Source organism: Bos grunniens, chromosome 10 (genome assembly GCF_055505025.1).
Source record: "Bos grunniens cultivar Pamir isolate PY7600 chromosome 10, Bosgru_T2T1.0, whole genome shotgun sequence".
NCBI lineage: Eukaryota > Metazoa > Chordata > Mammalia > Artiodactyla > Bovidae > Bos > Bos grunniens.
In genome coordinates this window covers 1,834,301-1,856,148 of record NC_141174.1, presented here as the reverse complement: position 1 = coordinate 1,856,148, position 21,848 = coordinate 1,834,301, and the positions used below count along the sequence as shown (strand labels likewise).

The 21,848-nt window shown below is 49.7% G+C and overlaps 1 protein-coding gene across 15 annotated transcripts in view; it reads right to left on the bottom strand.

Moving 5' to 3' along the window:
- The window catches only part of EFCAB11 (EF-hand calcium binding domain 11), a 170,992-nt gene that overhangs the window by 47,076 nt on the left and 102,068 nt on the right, over positions 1 to 21,848 (bottom strand). For 2 of the 15 annotated variants that reach the window (XM_086319204.1, XM_086319186.1), the window contains one exon: positions 6,163 to 6,527. The exons of the other annotated variants lie outside the window; for them this stretch is intronic. In XM_086319204.1, the coding sequence (XP_086175330.1) occupies positions 6,500 to 6,527 (28 nt within the window). In that variant the 3' untranslated portion in view covers positions 6,163 to 6,499. Of the gene's footprint in view, positions 1 to 6,162; positions 6,528 to 21,848 lie in introns of those variants that run through there. 15 annotated transcript variants of the gene reach the window in all.

The following is a 21,848-nucleotide window of genomic DNA, read 5'->3' as shown; positions in this document are numbered from 1 at the left end:
GATCTATTTTGGGTCTCCTGTATTGCAGGCGGATTCTTTACCATCTGAGCTACCAGATCAATAGCTATCAAACAAGGCTGTGAAACCAGAAGGTTATGAAAAGGAGAGGTAGAAATGAAAATAAACCAACTGAAAATCTTGGAGTGAAAAAATACGATTAGCAAGTTCAATACAGCTTAAGAGAAGTTAAATAAACTGGAAGACAAAACTAAGAAAGTCTTCCAGGATGCAGTAGAGAGAGATTAAAAAAAAAAAAAAAGTAGGGGGAAAAACAAACAAAAATTAAGGAGATGGACATAAGGAGAAAAAGTTAAGGAAAACATGTAAGGGAAAGCTCTGACAGTAAAAGAAGTTTCAAAAGGAGGGGAGAAATGGAGCAGGAAAAATGTAATGCTGAAAATATCCAATTAAGGGAGTAAAACAATGTGAGCAATTTACACGAATAGGGAAAAACATTCAAAGAAGGGCAACACCTATTTACAAGCGAAAAAACTCAGCAGATGTGGAATATAAAGGATTTTCTCCTTCCACCAAAGAAAGTGAAAGTCAAGTCGCTCAGTCGCGTCCGACTCTTTGCCACCCCATGGACTATACAGTCTGTGGAATTTTCCAGGCCAGAACTCTAGGGTGGGTAGCTGTTCCCTTCTCCAGGGGATCTTCCCAACCCAGGGATTGAACCCAGGTCTCCCGCATTTCGGGTGGATTCTTTACCGGCTGAGCCACAAGGGAAGCCCAGAAACCTTTCCCTAAAAAGCTAGAAACACAACAGAGATGCTCACTTCGACCCCGACCAGGCAAGCTTGTATCAGCGGTCCTGACTCATGGAAAAGAGCTCTTTGAATGTGAGGTTTCAGAGACAGTCTACCTCCTGGTAATGGTCCAGATATCACTAGGACTAAACGAAGGCCCTGCTACGAGAGCCGTTGGTAAAGTAGTGGAGATGAAGGTCGCCGGAGCTGAGGGAGTAAAGACGCTGGAATCTGGGGTGCTGAGCGGCACCCAGGATGATGCCATGGCTCTGGGTTTGGGAAGAGGCTCTGTGTGAGGCAGGTGACCTGGGGCTGGACGGATGACAGTGTCTTGGACACGGACAGCAAATAAATCCGATTGGAGGACGAACAAACAGGGAGGGGCTGCCACAGGGCGGGGCCTGTTGGTCTCCAGGCGGCACCGCCCTTCTGGAGGATTCCCGGGACTTCCGGGCTGGTCCAGTGTCAGGACTCCAAGCTTGCACTGCAGGGGGCATGAGTTCAATTCCTGGTCTGGGATCTAAGATCTGCACGCTGAGTGGGGCAGCCAAAAAAAAAGCAGCAGCGCTCCGTCACCATGCTTCCCTGGGGGCTCAGACGGTAACGAATCTGCCCACAGTGCAGGAGACCCTGGTTCGATCCCTGGTGTGGGAAGACCCCCCTGGAGGAGGAAATGGCAACCTGCTCCAGTATTCTTCCCTGGAGAATTGCACGGGCAGAGGAGCCTGGTGGGCTACAGTCCATGGTGTCACAGAGTCAGACACGACTGAGCGACTAACACTTTCGCTTTCTTTTCCTTCAAAAGAGGAACTGAACAAAGCGCTTGGGGAAGGACCGAGTGTCAGTGAAAGTGAGAAGGCAGGTGCGACCCTGCACCCCGCAGTCAAGGCGCAGGAGAGCTCGTACAGATGCAAAAACGGCTCCAGGGGCGTCCCGGGGAATGCTCAGTGAGGGAAGAGTGGAGGCCGAGTCAGAACAAGTCAAGGCCCGAGTATCAGTAGAATCAGCCTGAGGCGACCAGAGAGAGCAGACGGGCTTCTGTCTGGAACAGAGATGGGGTGGCTGGGAGCGCGACGGAAGTAGGTGTCGTGGAAGACTGAGTTCTCTCTGTTAGTCTGTCCCAGCCTGGACACTGACCGGAGAAGCCATTTCTACCTCTTAAGAAATGGTTCAGATGGCCTCTTGTGGTTACAATGGGAAGAAATTAAAAACAAACAAACAAACTCTGAGGAATTCCTGGTGGTCCAACGGCTAAGACTCCAAGCTCCCAGTGCAGGGGCCTGGGCTCCACCCCTGTCAGGGAACTAGACCCCACATGCTGCAGGCAAGATCGAAGACCCTGAGCGCCAGAACTAAGACTGGTGCAGACAGAGCAAGTGAGTAAATAAATACTTTTTAAAAGTAATGAATGATCTTTTGTTTTTTTTTAAAGAATGAATGCTCAAAAACAAAAACTCTGACCTCCAGATCAGAACCACTAAGCATTAACTGCACACTTCATACCTGCCAGTGCCCGCATCCTGCAGTGTAGTCCTTACTTTTACATACTCAACGCAGGGTATGTATTCACCAATACCAGAAATCTGGAGAAATTAGGATATGTCATTAAGGATTACTCAGGGTTGCTTTCCTTTAGGACTGACTGATTCGATCTCCTTGCAGTCCATGGGACTCTCAAGAGTCTTCTCCACACAGGAAATCAACCGTGAATATTCACTGGAAGGAATGATGCTGAATACACTGGCCACCTGATGGGAAGAGCCGACTCATCGTTAAAGACCCTGATGCTGGGAAAGATTGAAGGCAGGAGGAGAAGGAGACGACAGAGGGAGAGATGGTTGGATGGCATCACAAACTCAATGGACAGGAGTTTGAGCAAGCTCCGGGAGATGGTGAAGGACAGGGAAGCTTGACGTGCTGCAGTCCATGGGGTTGCAAAGAGTCAGACATGACTTATCGACTGAACAACAACGACATTAAAGAAAGTATCAGGAACAAACACCAAGGTCTTAAATATAATAAATATTTAGTACAGGGCTGTAGACTTGGACTGATCTGAAGCTGAAACTCCAATCCTTTGGCCCCTAATGCACAGAACTGACTCATTTGAAAAGACCCTGGATGCTGGGAAAGATCGAAGGTGGGAGGAGAAGAGGACGACAGAGGATGAGTTGGTTGGATGCCATCACCTACTCCATGGATACGAGTTTGAGTAAACTCCGGAAGTTGGTGATGGGCAGGGAGGCCTGGCATGCTGCAGTCTATGGGGTTGCAAACAGACATGACTGAGAGACTGAACTGAACTCAACTGTAGACTTGGAGTATATTAATAGAAGTATTTAATGGCTTAATATTATGTTGAAGCTACTTGAAATATCCTATTTTACAATTTCAACAAAGAAACTGTCTCATACTTTGCATAATTAACTTCAGAGAAAGAGGTTTCGGAGACCAGTGTCTGTTGATCACTTAGCTTAGCTGTCCCCCCAAATCAGCTCTCTCCATTACATCCGTCTTATCATTTCCCCTGACGCAGAACATGGCACGTGCAAGTCTCAGGGCACATCCCTTTCAATAAGGAACAAGCATCAAAACGAAACAGGACTGGCATCTGCTGGCCTATGGATCTGGACTGTTAATGATATAAGACAAACAGCATGTATTCAGAAAACGGTACCCATTCATCCACTTTTTTCAAAATGGAAAAGCGCTACATTTAATTTGTGGTTCTCTGCATTTTAAATAGGCAACTCAATGAGGCAATGAATGTGTTCATAATGAATAGATTTTTCTACATAGGGGACTCTTAATGGCAGGAACATAGCTGAAGATTTAACCTGGTGAGCATAAAAGTAAACAACAGAACACACAGGGATAATTCGAATTAGCCAGAAAAGGGTGTTTTGTTTAGTTTTTTTTTTTAAGAAAAAGAATCACTATTGTTAAGGGTAATTTTTAGGTTGTGATATAAATGCATCATTGTGTAAAAAGAAAAGATGACTGTGATTAAATTACCAGTGTCTAAAATAAGATCTGGGTCTCTGTGTTCCCTGCCTGTCTCCCCGGCAGCTGCTACGCTTGGCCACTCTGGGGAGCCCCTCGAGCCTTCCAGACTCCGCTCGCTTCTCCCTCACGCTGCTCTGGGCTTCTTTTCCTCCTTTGATCCAAACTCCCACTGCTCTCCTCCTCCTAAGCCTTTCCAGTGGGAGCCGTGGAACTTCTGCTTCTAATTAAACCGCCCTATATCCTAACTTCAACCACAGAGGATGAGATGGCTGGATGGCATCACCGACTCGATGGACGTGAGTTTGGGTAAACTCCGGGACTTGGTGATGGACAGGGAGGCCTGGTGTGCTGCAGTCCATGGGGTCACGAAGAGTTGGATGACTGAGCGACTGAACTGAATACCTTAACTTTGGTGGAGCCCTATACCAAGGTCAGAGGTGTGAGGCCTCGTATCAAGGCCACAGACACGGAGCCCCACGCCAAGGTCATCTCCAGATCGGACTGAGCTCCATAGCAACTGTTGCCATAAGCCCCCTTGATCCAAACTGGCCAGCTCCCTGACCTTAACCAATCACCTGATGCCACCCTTCCAGCTGGAATCTTCTTTGTCTCGAGGCTATAAAGGTTGGACAGGGAGGCCTGGCGTGCTGCAATTCATGGGGTCGCAAAGAGTCGGACACAACTGGGCGACTGAACGGAACTGGACTGAACTGATGCGCCGTGAGAAGGGGGCACCCTCCTGAGTCGGCCGGCTGTTGCAACGGCCGCCTCTCCCGGTCTGTCGGGGGTCAGGTTACCTCTACTCTGTTCTGAATAAGCTCACCTCTGTCTGAAACACTCTTGTGTCTGGAGATTCCTTTCCAACCCTCATCCAAACAGTGACGACTTCTCCAGCTGACGCTCACTCCACCCTGTGCCATAACCGAAGCTCAGTTCTCTGGTGGCGACACAGCTCCCTCCAGCCGGCCCCCGAACGGGTGTCTCTCCTCCGTCTTCTGGAACCTCACCACTGATGTCTCCTTGTCTCCTGTATCTTCAGCCTTCTCTGCCCATGGGCTCTTCCCCAGGAACCGCTGAGGTAACAGTCCCCATTCTCTCTCCCACCCGCCCCGTACCCCTCTTCCTGTCTCCCCCTCCCCTCTCCTTGCTCTTCTGGCTCCTGGAGCCTAACCATCCCCTGATGCTTGTCTGGATACGGCAAGGACTCAACACTTACTTCCTTGCTGCTCAGTCTAGACATTGCCTGGAGAATCCTGGGGACGGGGGAGCCTGGTGGGCTGCCATCTGTGGGGTCACACAGAGTCGGAGATGACTGAAGCGACTTAGCAGCAGCAGTCTAGACAGCCCTCTCAATCACTCCTCTGACTTTTTATTTATGTTTACTTAGATTTCCGGCTGCCTCAGGTTGCAGGTGCAGTAGGCAGGGTCTCTCACTGTGGGCTGTGGGCTTGCTTGTCCCACAGCATGTGGGGTCTCAGCTCCCCGACCAGGGGCTGAACCAGTGTCCCCTGCGTTGAAAGGCAATTTCTTAACCACAGGACGAGCAGGGAAGTCCCGTTTCTCTGACTTACTGACGACACTGGTCCTCACTGAGCCCTCCTTCCTCTTCCGTCCCCTTGGTCTCAACGACCGCACAGTCTCTGGATCCTCTTAACTTTCTGGGCGCTCTTCTCAGCCCTCTTTGCACACTCTTTGTTGTTGCTGTTCCGTTGCTGAGTGGTGTTCGATCTTTATGACCCCATGGACTGCAGCACACCAGGCCTCCCTGTCCTTCACTGTCTCCCATTGTTTGCTCAAACTCATGTCCATTAATTTGGTGATGCCTTCCAACCATCTCATGCTCTGTCATCCGCTTCTCCTCCTGCCTTCAGCCTTTCCCAGCATCAGGGTCTTTTCCAGTGAGTCAGTTCTTCGCCTCAGGTGGCCAGAGTATTGGAGCTTCTGCTTCAGCATCAGTCCTTCCAGTGAATATTCAGGGTCAATTTCCTTTAGGATGGACTGGTTGGATCTCCTTGCCTTACCTTTTAGCTTGTTTTAAATTGTCACAACCCTGAATACTGGTGATACTGGAAGTTCCCATAATTCTCTCTTAAGACAGTCTTCCCTTCTTGCTTAAATTCTTCTCTCTGCAAGAGCCCACTCACCCAGCGTCTTCAGTTACCATTCGTGCGCTAAAAACTGTCAGCTGTGTGTCTCTAGTCCAGCTCTTCCTCCTCCGCTTCCGGAATGGGCTGGGCGTCTCCTCTCGGGTAGCTCGGGACAGCTCGATGGCATTCACCCTCTTCCTCTAATAACCTGAGCCTCCTGTTTTCCTTCTTTCAGTGAACTTCATCGTGTATGACTCCCAGGTGCTAAATCTGAAACCCAAATCTGGTCTTTAAAAAAAACTTTCTGGCTGCATGGCATGTAGGATCTTAGTAAAAAAAAATTTTTTTAATTGAAGTATAGTTGATTTACAATATTGTGTTACTTTGAAGCATACAACAAAGCGATTCAGATATGCGTGCGCGTCCTTTTCAGATCCTTTTCCATTATAGGCCATAACAAGGTGTTGAATATAGTGCTCTGTGTTATACAGTGGATCCTTACCGTTATTTATCTTACATCAAGTATAAAATACACACAGTATATATAGTGCGTCCGTGCATCTGTGAATCCCAAGTCCCTACGTCATCCCCTCCCTTCCCCGGTGCAGCCACGCTTGTTTCTGCGTCTGTGAGCCTGTTTCTGTTCTGTGTGTAAGTTCATTGGTCCATCACGTATATGTGGAATCTAAAAAAAAATGACACAAATGATCTAAATTCAGTCTTGATGCCTACCCTTCCCTCATTAACTGCACCCAATCTGTTTAAAGCAACAGTTAGAACTGGACATGGAACAACAGACTGGTTCCAAGTAGGAAAAGGAGTACATCAAGGCTGTATATTGTCACCTTGCTTATTTAACTTAAATGCAGAGTACATCATGAGAAACTTCCAGCTTGAGGAAGCACAAGCTGGAATCCAGATTGCCGGAAGAAATGTCAACAACCTCAGATATGCAGATGACACCACCCTTATGGCAGAAAGTGAAGAGGAACTAAAGAGCCTCTTGATGAAGGTGAGAGAGAAAGGATTGACTTAAAGCTCAACATTCAGAAAACTAAGACCATGGCACCCAGTCCCATCACTTTATGGCAAATAGATGGGTAAACAGTGGAAACAGCGACTGACTTTATTTTTCTGGGCTCCAAAATCACTGCAGATGGTGATTGCAGCCATGAAATTAAAAGACGCTTACTCCTTGGAAGGAAAATTATGACCAACCTAGATAGCATATTGCTTTTAAATAAAAGCAGAGACATAACTTTGCCAACAAAGGTCTGTCTAGTCAAGGCTATGGTTTTTCCAGTGGTCATGTATGGATGTGAGAGTTGGACTGTAAAGAAAGCTGAGCACCAAAGAATTGATGCTTTTGAACTGTGGTGTTGGAGAAGACTCTTGAGAGTCCCTTGGACTGCAAGGAGATCCAACCAGTCCAGCCTAAAGGAGATCAGTCCTGGGTGTTCATTGGAAGGATTGATGTTGAAGCTGAAACTCCAATACTTTGGCCACCTGATGTGAAGAACTGACTCATTTGAAAAGACCCTGATGCTGGGAAAGATTGAAGGCAGGAGGAGAAGGGGACGACAGAGGATGAGATGGCTGGATGGCATCACCGACTCAATGGACATGGGTTTGGGTAAAGTCTGGGAGTTGGTGATGAACTGGGAGGCCTGGTGTGCTGCAGTCCATGGGTTGCAAAGAGTCGGATGGGACTGAGCGACTGAACTGAACTGAAACTGAATCTCTTTACCTAGATCTGTAAACATCTCCATACAAATGTCCCTTAAATCTGTCCACATGTCTCCAGTACCCCGCAGGCAGTAGCCCAGGTTCCATGACCTCTTGATTTGGCTGCTGTGGAGGCAAGACCTCCATTCTGTCAGCAGAGAGATCTGTCTAAAGTGCAATCTAATGTCACTGTCCTGACTTAACCTCCCCAACCCGAGGATGCCCCCTTCCCCCTTGGGGGAGGTCCTCGCACCTCACACCTGGACTCCCAAAGCCCTTCACAAGGGGGCTGCCATCTCCAGTCCAGGCCCGCATGTCACCCTCCCTCCCCGTGTTACACACCACTTCACTCTGCAGTGAAGTCGTGACCTCTGGCACAGGGACTTTTGTCTGAACACATGCTTTTCCATACACTCAAAGCAATCAAGCTCTCTGTCTGGCTAACTCTGACTCATCCTTCAAGCATCACTGGAGACATTCATTCCTCCTGGAAGTCTTCCCTAAATAGCGTCAGGTGCCAACAAAACACACCTTGTGCTTCTCCTACCGTGGCACTTAGCACACTGCTGGAGTCATCTGTTTAGGTGTAGGTGCCTGTCAGTTCTGTGGGCAGGACCCACGTCTGTCCAGCAAGCATCCTTGCCCTGTACCAGCCCAGCCCAGTACACAGTAGGTACTCTATACGCACTGAATCAGTTGTTCTCAAACTTTCTGACTTCAGGATTCCTTTAAACTCTTAAAAATTGAGAATTCCAAAGGCTTCTGTTTACATGCATTTTATCTATTAATAGTTAGACTAGAAATTGAACTGGGAACATTTAAAACATTAATGTTTTAAAATAATAAGTTCATGACCTTTTAACATAAATATTTTTCATGAAAACTAAGCAAAACAAGTAGTGATAAGAGAATTACTTTACATTTTTGTGGGTCTTAGGAATGCTTACTATAGTGTAGCTGGATTCTTACTTCTGCTTCTAAATTCTTTGTGGCATTATGATTGTAGTATATAAAGAAAGATACAGCCTCACACAGATCTATAGTTGAAAAGGGAGGAGTATTTTAATAGGCTTTTCCTGTAACAGTAGATACTTATTTTTATATCACACTATAACTCAATAAGTAGTAATTTCTTAAAGGCTAGCTGCAACGTATAATTTGAGACCATATCAATTAACTTTTCATACTCTGCTTTGGTGTGTCTTGTACTTTCAATGGCTCTTTTGCCCAGCCATGATTCTGTAACATCGTACGTTGGTTATCTGAAAACTATTAATTCACTGAGTTACATGGATCTTCTAAGACATTTCATTATGCAGTATTTTTAGAACTACATTTGTGAATATCGCCACTGAACTTGGTATTGACAGACTGTCAGCTTCACAGTGGTGGCCACAAGTTTCCCAAGTTCTAATTTTCACATGAAAGCCTGAATTTTAGCTTTGGCAACAAATACTGTCACAGTTGTTTTCCTTGAAACGACAGGCTCCCTTCACTCATTTTCAGGGAAATTTCAACCACACACTCAAGTCTTAATAACCGTAGTTTTTCCGTCAGTCATTCTTTCAAATAAAAATGGTGTTCTGTTAAAACAGTGGCCAGTCACAATCTCAACTTAAAAAACAGCTGTGCAAGTGCTTTTCCTAGAGATAACCACCACACCCTGGCATGTAATAGAAATGCTATATGGATACATCTCAGAATGGTAAAAAACAAAAAAAAGATGTGGATTTGAGGATTAATATTTAATAACACAATGCTTTATTGCTTCATCAAGGATATTCTTAAGTGAAACTGACTTTATTATTACTTTTTTAACTGTGAGGGCAAAGTGATGAAGAATACAATGACTACCAGTACAGTTTGCTGCTACTGCCTTGATTTATGCTGAGAACAGACAAAACAATTCAGCAGTGTTACCTATCACAGAGTTTGCATCATCAATGCAAATGTCAGCAGAGTGAGATGAGGCAAACAGTGCCCTAGCATCATAAAGATGGCTCTGACCTCGCAGGTCCCTTGGGGCTGGGATCGCATGGACAGAATCTCTGGGTCAGATGAATGAACACGCGGAAAGAGAACACAGGAACACAGGCCAGCTTTGGTGCTGGTGACACGCTGCCAAGCACTGGCGTTCCCGATCAGGGTCCACCCGACTTCTCTGCTCATCACTCTTGGGCTTCTAGTGGGTTCCTCGCTTCCAAGTACTGGGCATTGACACCTGGATCTTAATAAAGTTTTAGTTGGATCTCGATTTCCTGGTTTCATTTCTTATATAATTTCTGAGACCCATAGAGAAGGCTGAGCACTAAAGAACTGATGCTTTTGAACTGTGGTGTTGGAGAAGACTCTTGAGAGTCCCTTGGACAGCAAGGAGATCAAACCAGTCAATCCTAAAGGAAACCAAGCCTAATGAATGAATATTCATTCATTAGAAGGACTGATGCTGAAGCTGAACCTCCAATACTTTGGCCACCTGATGCGGAAAGCCAACTCTTTGGAAAAGACTCTGATGCTGGGAAAGACTGAGGGCAGGACGAGAAGGGGACAACAGAGGATGAGATGGTTGGATGGCATCAGCGACTCAATGGACATGGGTTTGGGCAAACTCCTGGAGTTGGTGATGGACAGGGCGGCTTGGCGTGCTGCAGTCCATGGGGTCGCAGAGAGTCGGACGGGACTGAGTGACTGAACACCTGAGACTCAGGTGTGGTCATCAGCCCTCTGGCCTCAGGCCCCGTGATGAAGAGTAAAGCAAGTCCTCCTTGCATGTTCTCTGGGCCACTCTCGGGCGCACTGACCAGCTGTGTGTTTCGCACTATGTGCCTGTTGAGCGAGGCAGTGCCAGAGGGGGAGAATTTAATACAAACTGGCATTTAGGAATGCACCTAAGTTTGAAAGTAAAACAAAAACTCTTCTGTTGTTTAACTTCTTGCAAGGTAAAGTGAACTCTTTTTGTGCTCTTGAAGACAGGGGTCAAATAAGAACCTTTGTCCGGTCAGTGAATACAAGCCGAGAGAAAGGACCAGCATATTGCGGTTTTAAAGACGTGCTCATCCATTTCTCTCCCATCAGCACCTTCTGAACACGCATCAGAAGCTCATCCAAGTATGCGACCTCGGTAAGCGCATCTTTTAAATATGAAAGTTGAAGTTACGCCTGCACAGCACAAGGTATCATTGCCTGAAAATAGCTTTTAGCAAATAGCAAATTAATTTAGAAGCAAATGAGGATGATTTTCTGGAGAAGGCGATGGCACCCCACTCCAGCACTCTTGCCTGGAAAATCCCATGGACGGAGGAGCCTGGTGGGCTGCAGTCCATGGGGTCGCTAAGAGTCGGACACGACTGAGTAACTTCACTTTCACTTTTCACTTTCATGCACTGGAGAAGGAAATGGCAACCCACTCCAGTGTTCTTGCCTGGAGAATCCCCGGGACGGGGGAGCCTGGTAGGCTGCCTTCTGTGGGGTCGCACAGAGTCGGACACGACTGACGCGAGTTAGCAGCAGCAGCAGAGGATGATTTTCAAGGCAGTCCTTCCTGTTGAATAACTTGTTTTTATCATCACACCAGAAACACTCTCTTCTCCTTGCATGCCTCTTTTTTTAAGAAAACATTGTGCATCTTGCGGCCTGAGTGTTTGAAGGTTTCCTGCTCTTGGCTGCACTGGGCCTCCCTGCTGTGCGAGGGCTTCTCTGGCTGCAGGGGGCGGGGCCGCTCTCTGGTTGCGGTGTTCAGGCTTCTCCCTGTGGTGTCTTCTCTTGCCGTGGAGCCTGGGTCCTACGGTGCATGGGCTCGGTAGTTGGGCTGCACGGATTTAGCTGCCCTGTGGCCTATGGGATCTTCCCCGACCAGGGGTCGAACCCATGTCCCCTGCAGTGGCAGGCAGAGTCTTCACCACTAGCCCAGCAGGGAAGCCCCTCCTTGCATACCTCTTGTATCACTTTACTGAGAAATCCTTGAACTAAGGTTTTCAACAGCCAAGCTCCACCATACTCCTGCGTCAGTATGAAATGAACCTTTACTATTTCCAAGAGTCGGTGAGAGAATGAAATGCCTTTCCTGCCATTCCGCAGCATTCTTGCAAGTGGAGCCCAGAGGTTTAGCCCCCAGGGGGACTGTGGGGAGACTTCGGGTGCTTCCCTGGCACGGAGGGTGCTTGGTGAGAAGGCAGCACTGTGTGGGCGCTCAAAGGCGGAGTCTGCGCTCTGGGGTGGGCACCGTCCGCACCCCAGCCCAAGAGCACATCTCTGGGATGGTGAGGGGGCCAGTCCTCCTCCTCCACAAACAGGAACCTGCTGGAGTCCAGCAGAGGCTGGGCTTGGCTCCCCAGCCACGGCGGAGCAAGGATCTGAGTTCTGGAGGCACAGGCCTGGCTCTGAATGCGGGATCCGTCACCCACAGGCCGACTGAGGCCTGGCTCTGAACGTGGGCTCCATCACCCGCAGGCCGACTGACCGGGGGCAGGGACTTCTCTAATCATCAGAGCCGTCATCTACAAAACGGAGAAAATGCGCCCAGCTCCTGGAATTTTACAAGACCATAAAGAATCATCAACACAGGACCTCCCTGGTGTGCAGGGGTTCGGAACCTGCCTGCCACTCCAAGGGACACGCGTTCAGTCCCTGGTCCAGGAAGATTTCACATGCTGCGGAGCAGCCCAGGCTGGGCCCTAACTACTGAGCTGTAGGGCCCGGGGCCACAGGAGGAGCCGCTGCACGGAGAGGGCCGCACGCCGAGACCGGAGAGGAGCCTGCTCGCCACCACCAGAGCTAGCCTGCGCAGTAACGCAGACCCAGCGCGGCCACAGGACAATAACCGCATAAATACTCTTTAAAAATCACCTACACCGAGTACTTAGCTGGCAGGTGGCGCTAGAGGTAAAGAAGCTGCCTGCCAATGCAGGAGATGCAAGAGATGTGGGTTCGATCCCTGGGTCAGGAAGATGCACTGGAGAGGGGAAGTCTACACACTCGTGTTCTTGCCTGGAGAGTCCCGTGGACGGAGGAGGCTGGGGGGCGGGGCTACAGTCCATGGGGTCACAAGAGTCAGACACGGCTGAGTGACACACACTGACTTTTCACAGTAGCTGGCGTTAGCAAATGTCAGCGGCTGACAGTATTAACACTTCGTCTACAGGCGTGAACTGTGCATCCCCTAGTTTTTCCATATTAGTTTCCATGTTACCACAAGCACCTAAAAGGGGAAGAAACGAATCTAGGGCTTTTACATAATTCTTCCTCTACCAATGCCAGGAAGAGGCTCCTGAGGACAAGTTGGAAGACCCTATCTCATTCTTCAGGCATCAGTCCCGGAGGCGGTCCTGGAACCTGGGACCCTTTGCTGCAGAGCTTACACCAGGACACGCCGCTCCTGGAGCTACAACACACAAGGAAACTATATGGGACTAAAAATAATCGTGTGCTCGCACAGCTGGGGCAAATTCTGGACCAAAAAACCCAACTGCCATTTCTGAAGAGCTGGGAGCACACGTAGGTGTGGGGAGCAGAAGCCCGGTACTGCCGCCGGCCCCCCTCACGCAGCGGCACCAAGGGGTGGGCTGACCAGCTCGGCCCCTGGCAGCCCTCGCCCCACCCCGCCGAGCGAGGAGGGGAACCGCTACCTGCTGGCACTCTTTCCTGCAGCCCGCACAGCAGCGCCAGGAAAGCCTGGCCTGAGTCTCCAGTCTGGCCCCTAGTCAATTCCTATTGCTTAGAAAAGGCCAAGAACACAAGTATCAGCATCCTCCCCAACAGGGGCGTTTATGCCCTAACTGGGAGGGACCTGTTGAGATATAAACATCTGGACTACTAACAAAGAAAGACAAAAAGATGCAGTCTCATCAGATGAAGACTCAAAAGGACCCCAGTGTGAGGTCTCAGCCACAATTCTAGGCCTCGAGTCCCTTAATCTTCTCAATCCTGACGACCTTTACTTTGACTCTGCTTCAAAAGTGAAAGCGAAAATTGCTCAATGGTGCCCGGCTCTTTGCGACCCCGTGGACTGTAGCCTGCCAGACTCCTCTGTCCGTGCGGTTCTCTAGGGAAGAGTAATGGAATGGGCACCTTCTCCTTCTCCAGGGGGTCTTCCTGACCCAGGGACTGCACAAGAGCCTGCAGCGGGCTCGTGGGCCACAAGGCCCAGACCCTGTTCATTTAGACTGGGAAAAAGCGACTGACAGCATTTTGCCAAAACCAACGGAGTCAAAGTCAGGCTGGTGAAAACCGGGCCGTACTGAAACAATCCGTGTGAAAAGGGATCCCACTTGGAGACGCCTACAGACCTGAGCCTCTCGAGCTCCCCGCTCAGGCTCCCCTCCACGCGCCACTGAGCGCAGAGCCCCACCCGGGGGCCCCTGGCCTGGGGCACCGTCCCTCCAGCCGCCATCTCTCCCGGGCTGACCTGGTTCTTCCTCACCGTTCAGCGTGGGCGTTATCCACAGGGGGTTACTCGGGACAGACCAAACGTGAAACCACAGGAGTGAAGTTGGAACAGTGCAAAGTGTGACGCTTGGCAGATGGCTTACACAGATCACACTGGTTTCCAAAGCACACGTGGCGTGGCCCTGTTTCAGTGGGAAGAAGGCGTGCGCCCTATTGCAGGGGGAAGAAGGCACGCACGTGGCCCTGTCTCGGTGGGGAGAAGGCACGCACGTGGCCCTGTCTCGGTGGGGAGAAGGCACGCACGTGGCCCTGTCTCGGTGGGGAGAAGGCACGCACGTGGCCCTGTCTCGGTGGGGAGAAGGCACGCACGTGGCCCTGTCTCGGTGGGGAGAAGGCACGCACGTGGCCCTGTCTCGGTGGGGAGAAGGCACGCACGTGGCCCTGTCTCGGTGGGGAGAAGGCACGCACGTGGCCCTGTCTCGGTGGGAAGAAGGCACAGACACAGAACAGGCTCTGAGAAGTGGATCCCCAGGGGTGTCAACAGTGATTTCTAAGGAACGGGTGGGATGGTGTGCGTTTTTTTTGGTCTATAATTTCTGTAAGAAGCATGTGTTGCTTTTGTAATAAGAAAACCTATTTTTGTGAGATCCATTTCATTGTTAATGTCTTTGCATTCCAGTTGTTCACAATGATAGACCATTTTGGACAAGGATGGCGGCTGCATAGAAAAAAGAACCTGGAAAATAACGGGAGACAGGTAACGGTTTTGTGCGTGGTTTACAGCAGCACGCGTTTATCGCGTCACAGCTCTGGAGGTCAGAAGGCCGGAGTGCGTCTCCCGGGGCTGTGAGCGAGGTGGCGGGAGGCCGCCTCCCTTCCTGCGGCTCTCTGGGAGAGTCCATGCTGTGCCTGTCTCAGGTTCTGGAAGCTACCGGCGTCTCTTGGTCCGCGGCCCACTTCCTCCACCTTCAGAGCGAGTCCTGTCGGCCCGAGTCTTTCTCCACTGCTATTTCCCTGATTCCGACTCTCCCGCCTCCAGCTTCCCCATTAAACAACGCTTGCGATTACCCTGGGTTCACCTGGATCTTCCAGAATCATCTTATTGCTGGTTAGCCTATTCCAGGCACGACTGTGCTTCCTCCTCGTCGCATACTGCGGCACACTCAGAGTCTGGGATGGGGATGTGGGTGCCGCCTGGGGCCCATCTTCTGTCCACCAGGAGCTCCCACGTCTCTCTCTCTAGTTCAGCCTCAGATCTGTCTTTCTACCTGACATTCCCTGGGTGTGTAACAGGCATCATGGCCAAAGCTGACCCCCTGACCTTCCTCCGAAACCTGTTTCTCCGCTCGGGGTCCCCTCTCCATCCTTCCAGCTTCTCAGGCCCCAAGCTCAGAGTCCTCCTTGACTTTCCCCTGTATCCCACCACCCGGCTCCTCGCATGCCAGCTTGCGGCCTGCACCCTCCTCAGGCAACCAGGACCTGACCACCACCACCATGTCTACCACTGCTCCGCTCAGGCCAGCATCGATTCTCAGCAAGACCACCTCGGCAGCCCGCTCTCCGATCTTCCTGCCTGCCTGACGTCTCCTCCTGTGGACGAGTCTCAAGAAAACAAGCCCTTTTTCTCCCTCCGCGTCCGCTTATCCTGTTTCCTTCATCTCATGCTTTGGTTGACATACATCATACGGTTATTTACTGTTTTCTTCTGCTCTCCCCACCAGAGCATAAGCTTCCTGAGGGCAGGGAAGCTCTTTATTCCCTGCTGCACCCCCTGAGCCTAGAACTGTGGCTGGCATAGAGTAGGCACTCAGTGAATGCTTGGCATTTGAATAACAGACCCTCCTCCCGCTCACTCCTCTGGACTCTGCCCCATATGGGTGCTGGGCGAGGGCTGGGGACAGAGGCCACAGGAAGACCAGGGCCTTCGGAGGCCTCTGGGTCACCTCTGGGCTCCTCACTGGTAACTTCCGGATCAGCAGGGACCCAGGGTTTGTGGGCTCGGCTGGGGAGCCACCTCCCTCCTGTTGAAACCCTGCAGCCTGACCCAGGGGTCTAATGAAGGGTACAGGCTGCTGGGGGCAGGCCAGCTGGCACCCTGGGCTCAGTCTCTGCCCCACCGAGAGGGAAGGGCCTGGGGCCACCTTCCCCCGCACGCAGGTGACTCCTGCTGACGGTGGTGAACCCCGCTGAGAGGAGCCAGCAGCGTCTACTCTTCTGTTCAACAAGCAGAAGCACCTACTGTGTGCCCAGTCCCGTTCTGGGAGCTGGGGAGATGCGAGTGAGCAAGGCGGACAGGGGCCCCTGCCCCCAGAACACTGATGTGAGGGGAGCCAGACAATGAACGAAAGAAAAACAGCACATTGCCGAGGGGAGACGCAGTACGAGGGCGAGGGGAGAAGGCGATGGGGCGTGCTGAGAGATGCGCCTTGGAGCAGGTGGGAAGGAAAGTGGTTCACTCCCGCAAAGTGCCTGCCTTTTTCCTAGACACGTCACCACCTAGCTACGTGGCCTCGGAGGAGTCACACCTCCCAGGACTAAACTGGGCTATACAAAAACATTGGCTCAGCAAGCTAAAATGCCAGTTATTGTTGCTGCTCAGTTGCTCAGTCGTGTCCGACTCTTTGTGACCCCATGGACTGCAGCACGCCAGGCCTCCCTGTCCATCACCAACTCCCGGAGTTTGCTCAAACTCATGTCCATTGAGTCGCTGATGCCATCCAACCATCTCATCCTCTGTCGTCCCCTTCTCCTCCCACCTTCAATCTTTCCCAGCATCAGAGTCTTTTCCAATGAATCTGAGTAGGGTCAATCAATTAAGCTCCAAGTCTGGCTTAATTCAGTACTTCAATGAGGAGGCTCTTTCTTTTTCTCCAGAACTAAGGAAAACAGGTCATTTTTAATCACAATGGCAACCCACTCCACTGTTCTTGCCTGGAGAAGCCCAGGGATGGGGGAGCCTGGTTGGCTTCCATCTATGGGGTCGCACAGAGTCGGACACGATTGAAGCGATGTAGCAGCAGCAGTAGCAGCAGCAACTCATCTTAAGTGAGTGAAAGTGAAAGTTGCTCAGTTGTGTCCAACTCTTTGCGACCCCATGGACTATACAGTCCGTGGAATTCTCCAGGCCAGAATACTGGAGTGGGTAGCCTATCCCTTCTCCAGAGGATCGTCCCAATCCAGGGATTGAACCCAGGTCTCCTGCATCGCAGGAGGATTCTTTACCATCTGAGCCACAAGGGAAGCCCAAGAATACTGGGGTGGGTAACCTATCCCTTCTCCAGCAGATCTTCCTGACCCAGGAGTCAAACTGGGGTCTCCTGCACTGCAGGCGGATTCTTTACCAATTGAGCTATCAGGGAAGCCAACCCATCTTATGGTACACAAAAATTACCAGAACTGAAGAAATCAAACACCAGAAAGATTAACTTCCAACTGAAGTGTGATTCCAGAAAGATGATTGGGTTAACAATTATATTTGACCAAAGTCTTCGCTATCCGTAACTCTACCTTCTCAGGAGCTCTTGCGAATTTTCAAATTTTCCCTTTTCCATTTCCTTTGATTGTTAGGAAAACAATCAATTCCTTAGGGCACCCAACATCTACTATGATCAGAGCTCCATCTAGTTCTTGACACCTCTCCTGCCGCATGCCACCCCCTGGCCAGCTGTGTGCCCTCTGCTCCGGTGACACTGACTCCATGTCCCTGAATATGTCTCGTGACTTCAGTTTTCCATGCCTTTGTACGTGCTATGGGTTCTGAAATGCCTTGAAAACACATCTGTACACACACAGTGATATAATGTGATTATAAGGTCACAACAATGTGGAGTGTTAACATTAACCCTTTCTGCATGAAGAAGGACATGACCGTGCCTTCTTCACTTTGGAGCTCTGAGTGTCTCTGGAACTTGGGTCCCCAAAGCGGAGTCTGTACACCAGCGGGATCAATATCACTTGGGCTTGCAGACACGAAGGTTTCAGGCCCTGCTATAATATCTACGGAACTGGAGCCCAGTTCTGAGCATGGGGCCCAGGAGCAGTGTTTAAAAAGTCCCCCAGGCGAGGCTCACACACCACAAGTTTGAGAAGCTCTGACCCAGGCATCCATCCACGTTGGCTGAATGGATGGATAAACGGTTAAAAACTGTGATGCTGCTCTACATTTCTAGGGCTTCCCTGGGGGTTCAGATGGCAAAGCGTCTGCTTGCAGTGCAGGAGACCTGGGTTCAACCCCTGGGTCGGAAAGATCCCCTGGAGAAGGCAATGGCAACCCACTCCAGTACTCTTGCCTGGAGAATCCCATGGATGCAGGAGCCTAGTAGGCTATAGTCCATGGGGTCGAAAAGAGTCAGACATGATTGAGCAACTTCACTTTCTACATTTCTAAAAACATACCTCCCTTCCAAGCTTTTTGCCTTCGTATGTGTCAGTTCAGACCTATGTATATGTACACACATCAGTTCAGATCAGTCTCCCAGTCGTGTCCGACTCTGTGCGACCCCATGGACTGCAGCACGCCAGGCCTCCCTGTCCATCACCAACTCCCGGAGTTTACTCAAACTCATGTCCATCGAGTCCATGATGCCATCCGACCATCTCATCCTCTGTCGTCCCCTTCTCCTCCCGCCTTCAATCTTTCCCAGCATCAGGGTCTATACATAACCAATCTTTTTAAGATGTCCAGTGGAATTTGATCTGACCGCTGTAGGACGTTAGACGTTTTCCTCTATAAAGGAGCAGTTAACAGAGGACTTTGTGCATAGTTAGTTGTTTGGTATCTACATGTACACATACAATTCACTTCTGAATTGTGGTTGGGAGAATGGAACCTCAGGAAGTTAAACTCTCAGTGTCTGCCCTAGGACTACAGAGCACATTCAGCGGGAGGCCAGGATCAGACCCAACAGCCCCGGAATTTCCCGCTATGGCCTGAGCGTACGAAGCCACAGACGCGCTAGTGGTAGAGACCCCGCCTACCAACGCAGGAGACGTAAGAGAGGCGTGCTCAGTCCCTGCGTCGGGAAGGTCCCCTGGAGGAGGGCATGGCAACCCACGCTGGTATTCTTGCCGGGAGGATCCCACAGACAGAGGAGCCTGGCGGACTACCGCCCGTGGGGTCGCAAAGAGTCGGACACGACTGAGGGGCCGACACAGGCAGAGGCCTCGGAAGGTTCCCATAAGTACTCTGCTTAGTGGTCAGGCGATGAATGTGTAAGGCTCCCTAGCCTCTATCTGGTCACTGCCTAAAGGACTTTCCTCTGGGGCCAGAAGTGACTTGTCGGTGCCGTCATAAAGGCAGCCTTTTCACATCTCCCTCAGTAGCTGCGGAAATCCTGGCTCACACCCAAATGCCCCACTTGGGTTTTGTTCAAGAAAGATTTCTTCCAGCTGCTTTATTTGTTCCACGATTACATGTATGAGCTTTCAGAACGCACAAGATCACAAGTCAAATGCCAGGCTTCAGTCCCCAGTTCGCATAAAGAGAGAAAATTTGAAACCAAGGGAAACAACAAAACAAGGCTAAATGAAGGCCTAAGTATCACAGAAATGAGACTGAATGGTGTTCTTACTAAAGGTCAGCACGAGCCAACGCGCGGAGGGAAATGAGACACGGTGGGGTAATCACAGTATCCTGGTGCTGTATTTACAGCCCCGCTCGCAAAGGGTCAGACACCCTCTCTAGCATTTACAATGTGGGGCATGGCAGGCTGCTAGAAATGAAAATATGTGTCTGCACTTAAAAACGTGAGCACTCACACTCATGAGTCTCACTCACAGTAACCAAAAGGTGGACACGACCCACATGTCCATTGACGGATGACGGGATAAACAAAATGTGGTGCACACACACGATGGAATGCTACTCAGCCTTTCAAAGAAAGGGAATTCCTTTTAAATGCAGACCAGCCTTGAGGACATGCTGCTGACAGAAATAAGCCGGCCCAAAATGAGAAACCCTGTAAGATTTTACTGATACGAAGTATCTCGTGTAGTCTAACTCACAGAAACACGAAGGTGAGTGGCGGCTGGCCAGGGCTGGGAGAGGGCAAATGGGGGTTTCCGTTTGCAAAGTGAAAAGGTTCTAAGGTGGTTGCACAGCAGCGTGAATGCAGTTGCCGCTCCGGCGCTGCACGCTAACACACGGCTAAATAAACACGAAACAGAACAAACAAAAGCCCCACAGACAGTGACGCACGCAGGACGTCCCCTTAAGGGGCGGAAGAGCCAGCGATCCAAGAATGACATCGGGCGTCCTGGAGATTGGCCATCGCTCATGCCAAGAGCCGGGGTAAGTACAAAGATGCGGGTCCAAATGAAAAGTGTAAAGTTAGGGGGCGGGCGTGGTCGGTTAGCTGTGGCAGATGGAGAAACACGGAAGAATCTGGAAACAGAAAAGTACAGCCACAGGGCGTGAGAGGAAGTTGACCTTTGGCACAAAAATGGAGAGCTTGAGCGACCCCCACGCAAAGTAATCAAATGCTAAAAAAAAGAAAAAAAAGTCGAAATTTAAGAAGCAAAATTCTGAGGTTTCATGAATCTCAAAATATATCCTGGAAAGTATTAGAAGTTGATGGAGTCCCAAACATCATATGAGGATTAAACACATCCCACACATTTATCTACTGTGATTAAGCCTCACAGTCTTACTATATCACATATGGGACACTTGGTGTATGTAACGATGAAACTCAGTGAGACCTTCAGAAGAGCACGCATAAACAGGGAAGACGCTCCTGTCTGAAGCCATCTGGACTAAAAGTCAAGTCAGTTTAGGTCAGCTGCTCAGTCGTCCAGCTCCTTGCAACCCCATGGACTGTAGCACTCCAGGGTTCTCTGTCCACCACCAACTCCTGGGACTTGCTCAAACTCATGTCCAACAAGTCGGTAATGCCATCCAGACACCTCATCCTCTGTAATCCCCTTCTCCTGCCGTCAATCTTTCCCAGCAACAGGGTCTTTTCAAATGAGTCAGTTCTTCACATCAGGTGGCCAAAGTATTGGAGTTTCAGCTTCAGCATCAGTCCTTCCAATGAATATTCAGGGTTGACTTCTTTTAGAATGAACTTGTTGGATCTCCCTGCAGTCCAAGGGACTCTCAAGAGTCTTCTCCAATACCGCAATTCAAAAGCATCAATTCTTAGGTGCTCAGCTTTCTTTAAGGTCCAACTCTCACATCCATACATCACCACTGGAAAAACCATAGCTTTGACTAGACAGACCTTTGTTGGCAAAGTAATGTCTCTGCTTTTTAATATGCTGTCTAGATTGGTCACAGATTTTCTTACAAGGGGCAAGCATCTTTTAATTTCATGGCTGCAGTCACCATCTGCAGTGATTTTGGAGCCCCCCCCCAAATAAAGTCTGTCACTGTTTCCACTGTTTCTCCATCTATTTGCCATGAAGTGATGGGACTGGATGCCATGATCTTAGTTTTTTGAATGTTGAGTTTTAAGCCAGTTTTTTCACTCTCCTCTTGCACTCTCATCAAGAGGCTCTTTAGTTTCTCTTCGCTTTCTGCTATAAGTGTGGTGTCAACTGCATATCTGAGGTTATTGATATTTCCCCTGGAAATCTTGATTCCAGCTTGTGCTTCATCCAGCCCAGCATTTCTCATGATGTACTCTGCATATAAGTTAAATAAGCAGGGTGACAAGTACTCTTTCCTGATTTGGAACCAGTCCATTGTTCGTGTCCGGTTCTAATTGTTGCTTGTTGACCTGCATACAGATTTCTCAGGAGGCAGGTAAGGTGGTTTGGTATTCCCATCTCTTGAAGAATTTTCTACAGTTTGTGATCCACACAGTCAAAGGCTTTAGCATAGTCAATGAAGCAGAAGTAGATGTTTTTCTGGAATTCTCCTGCTTTTTCTATGATCCAGTGGATGCTGGCAAGTTGA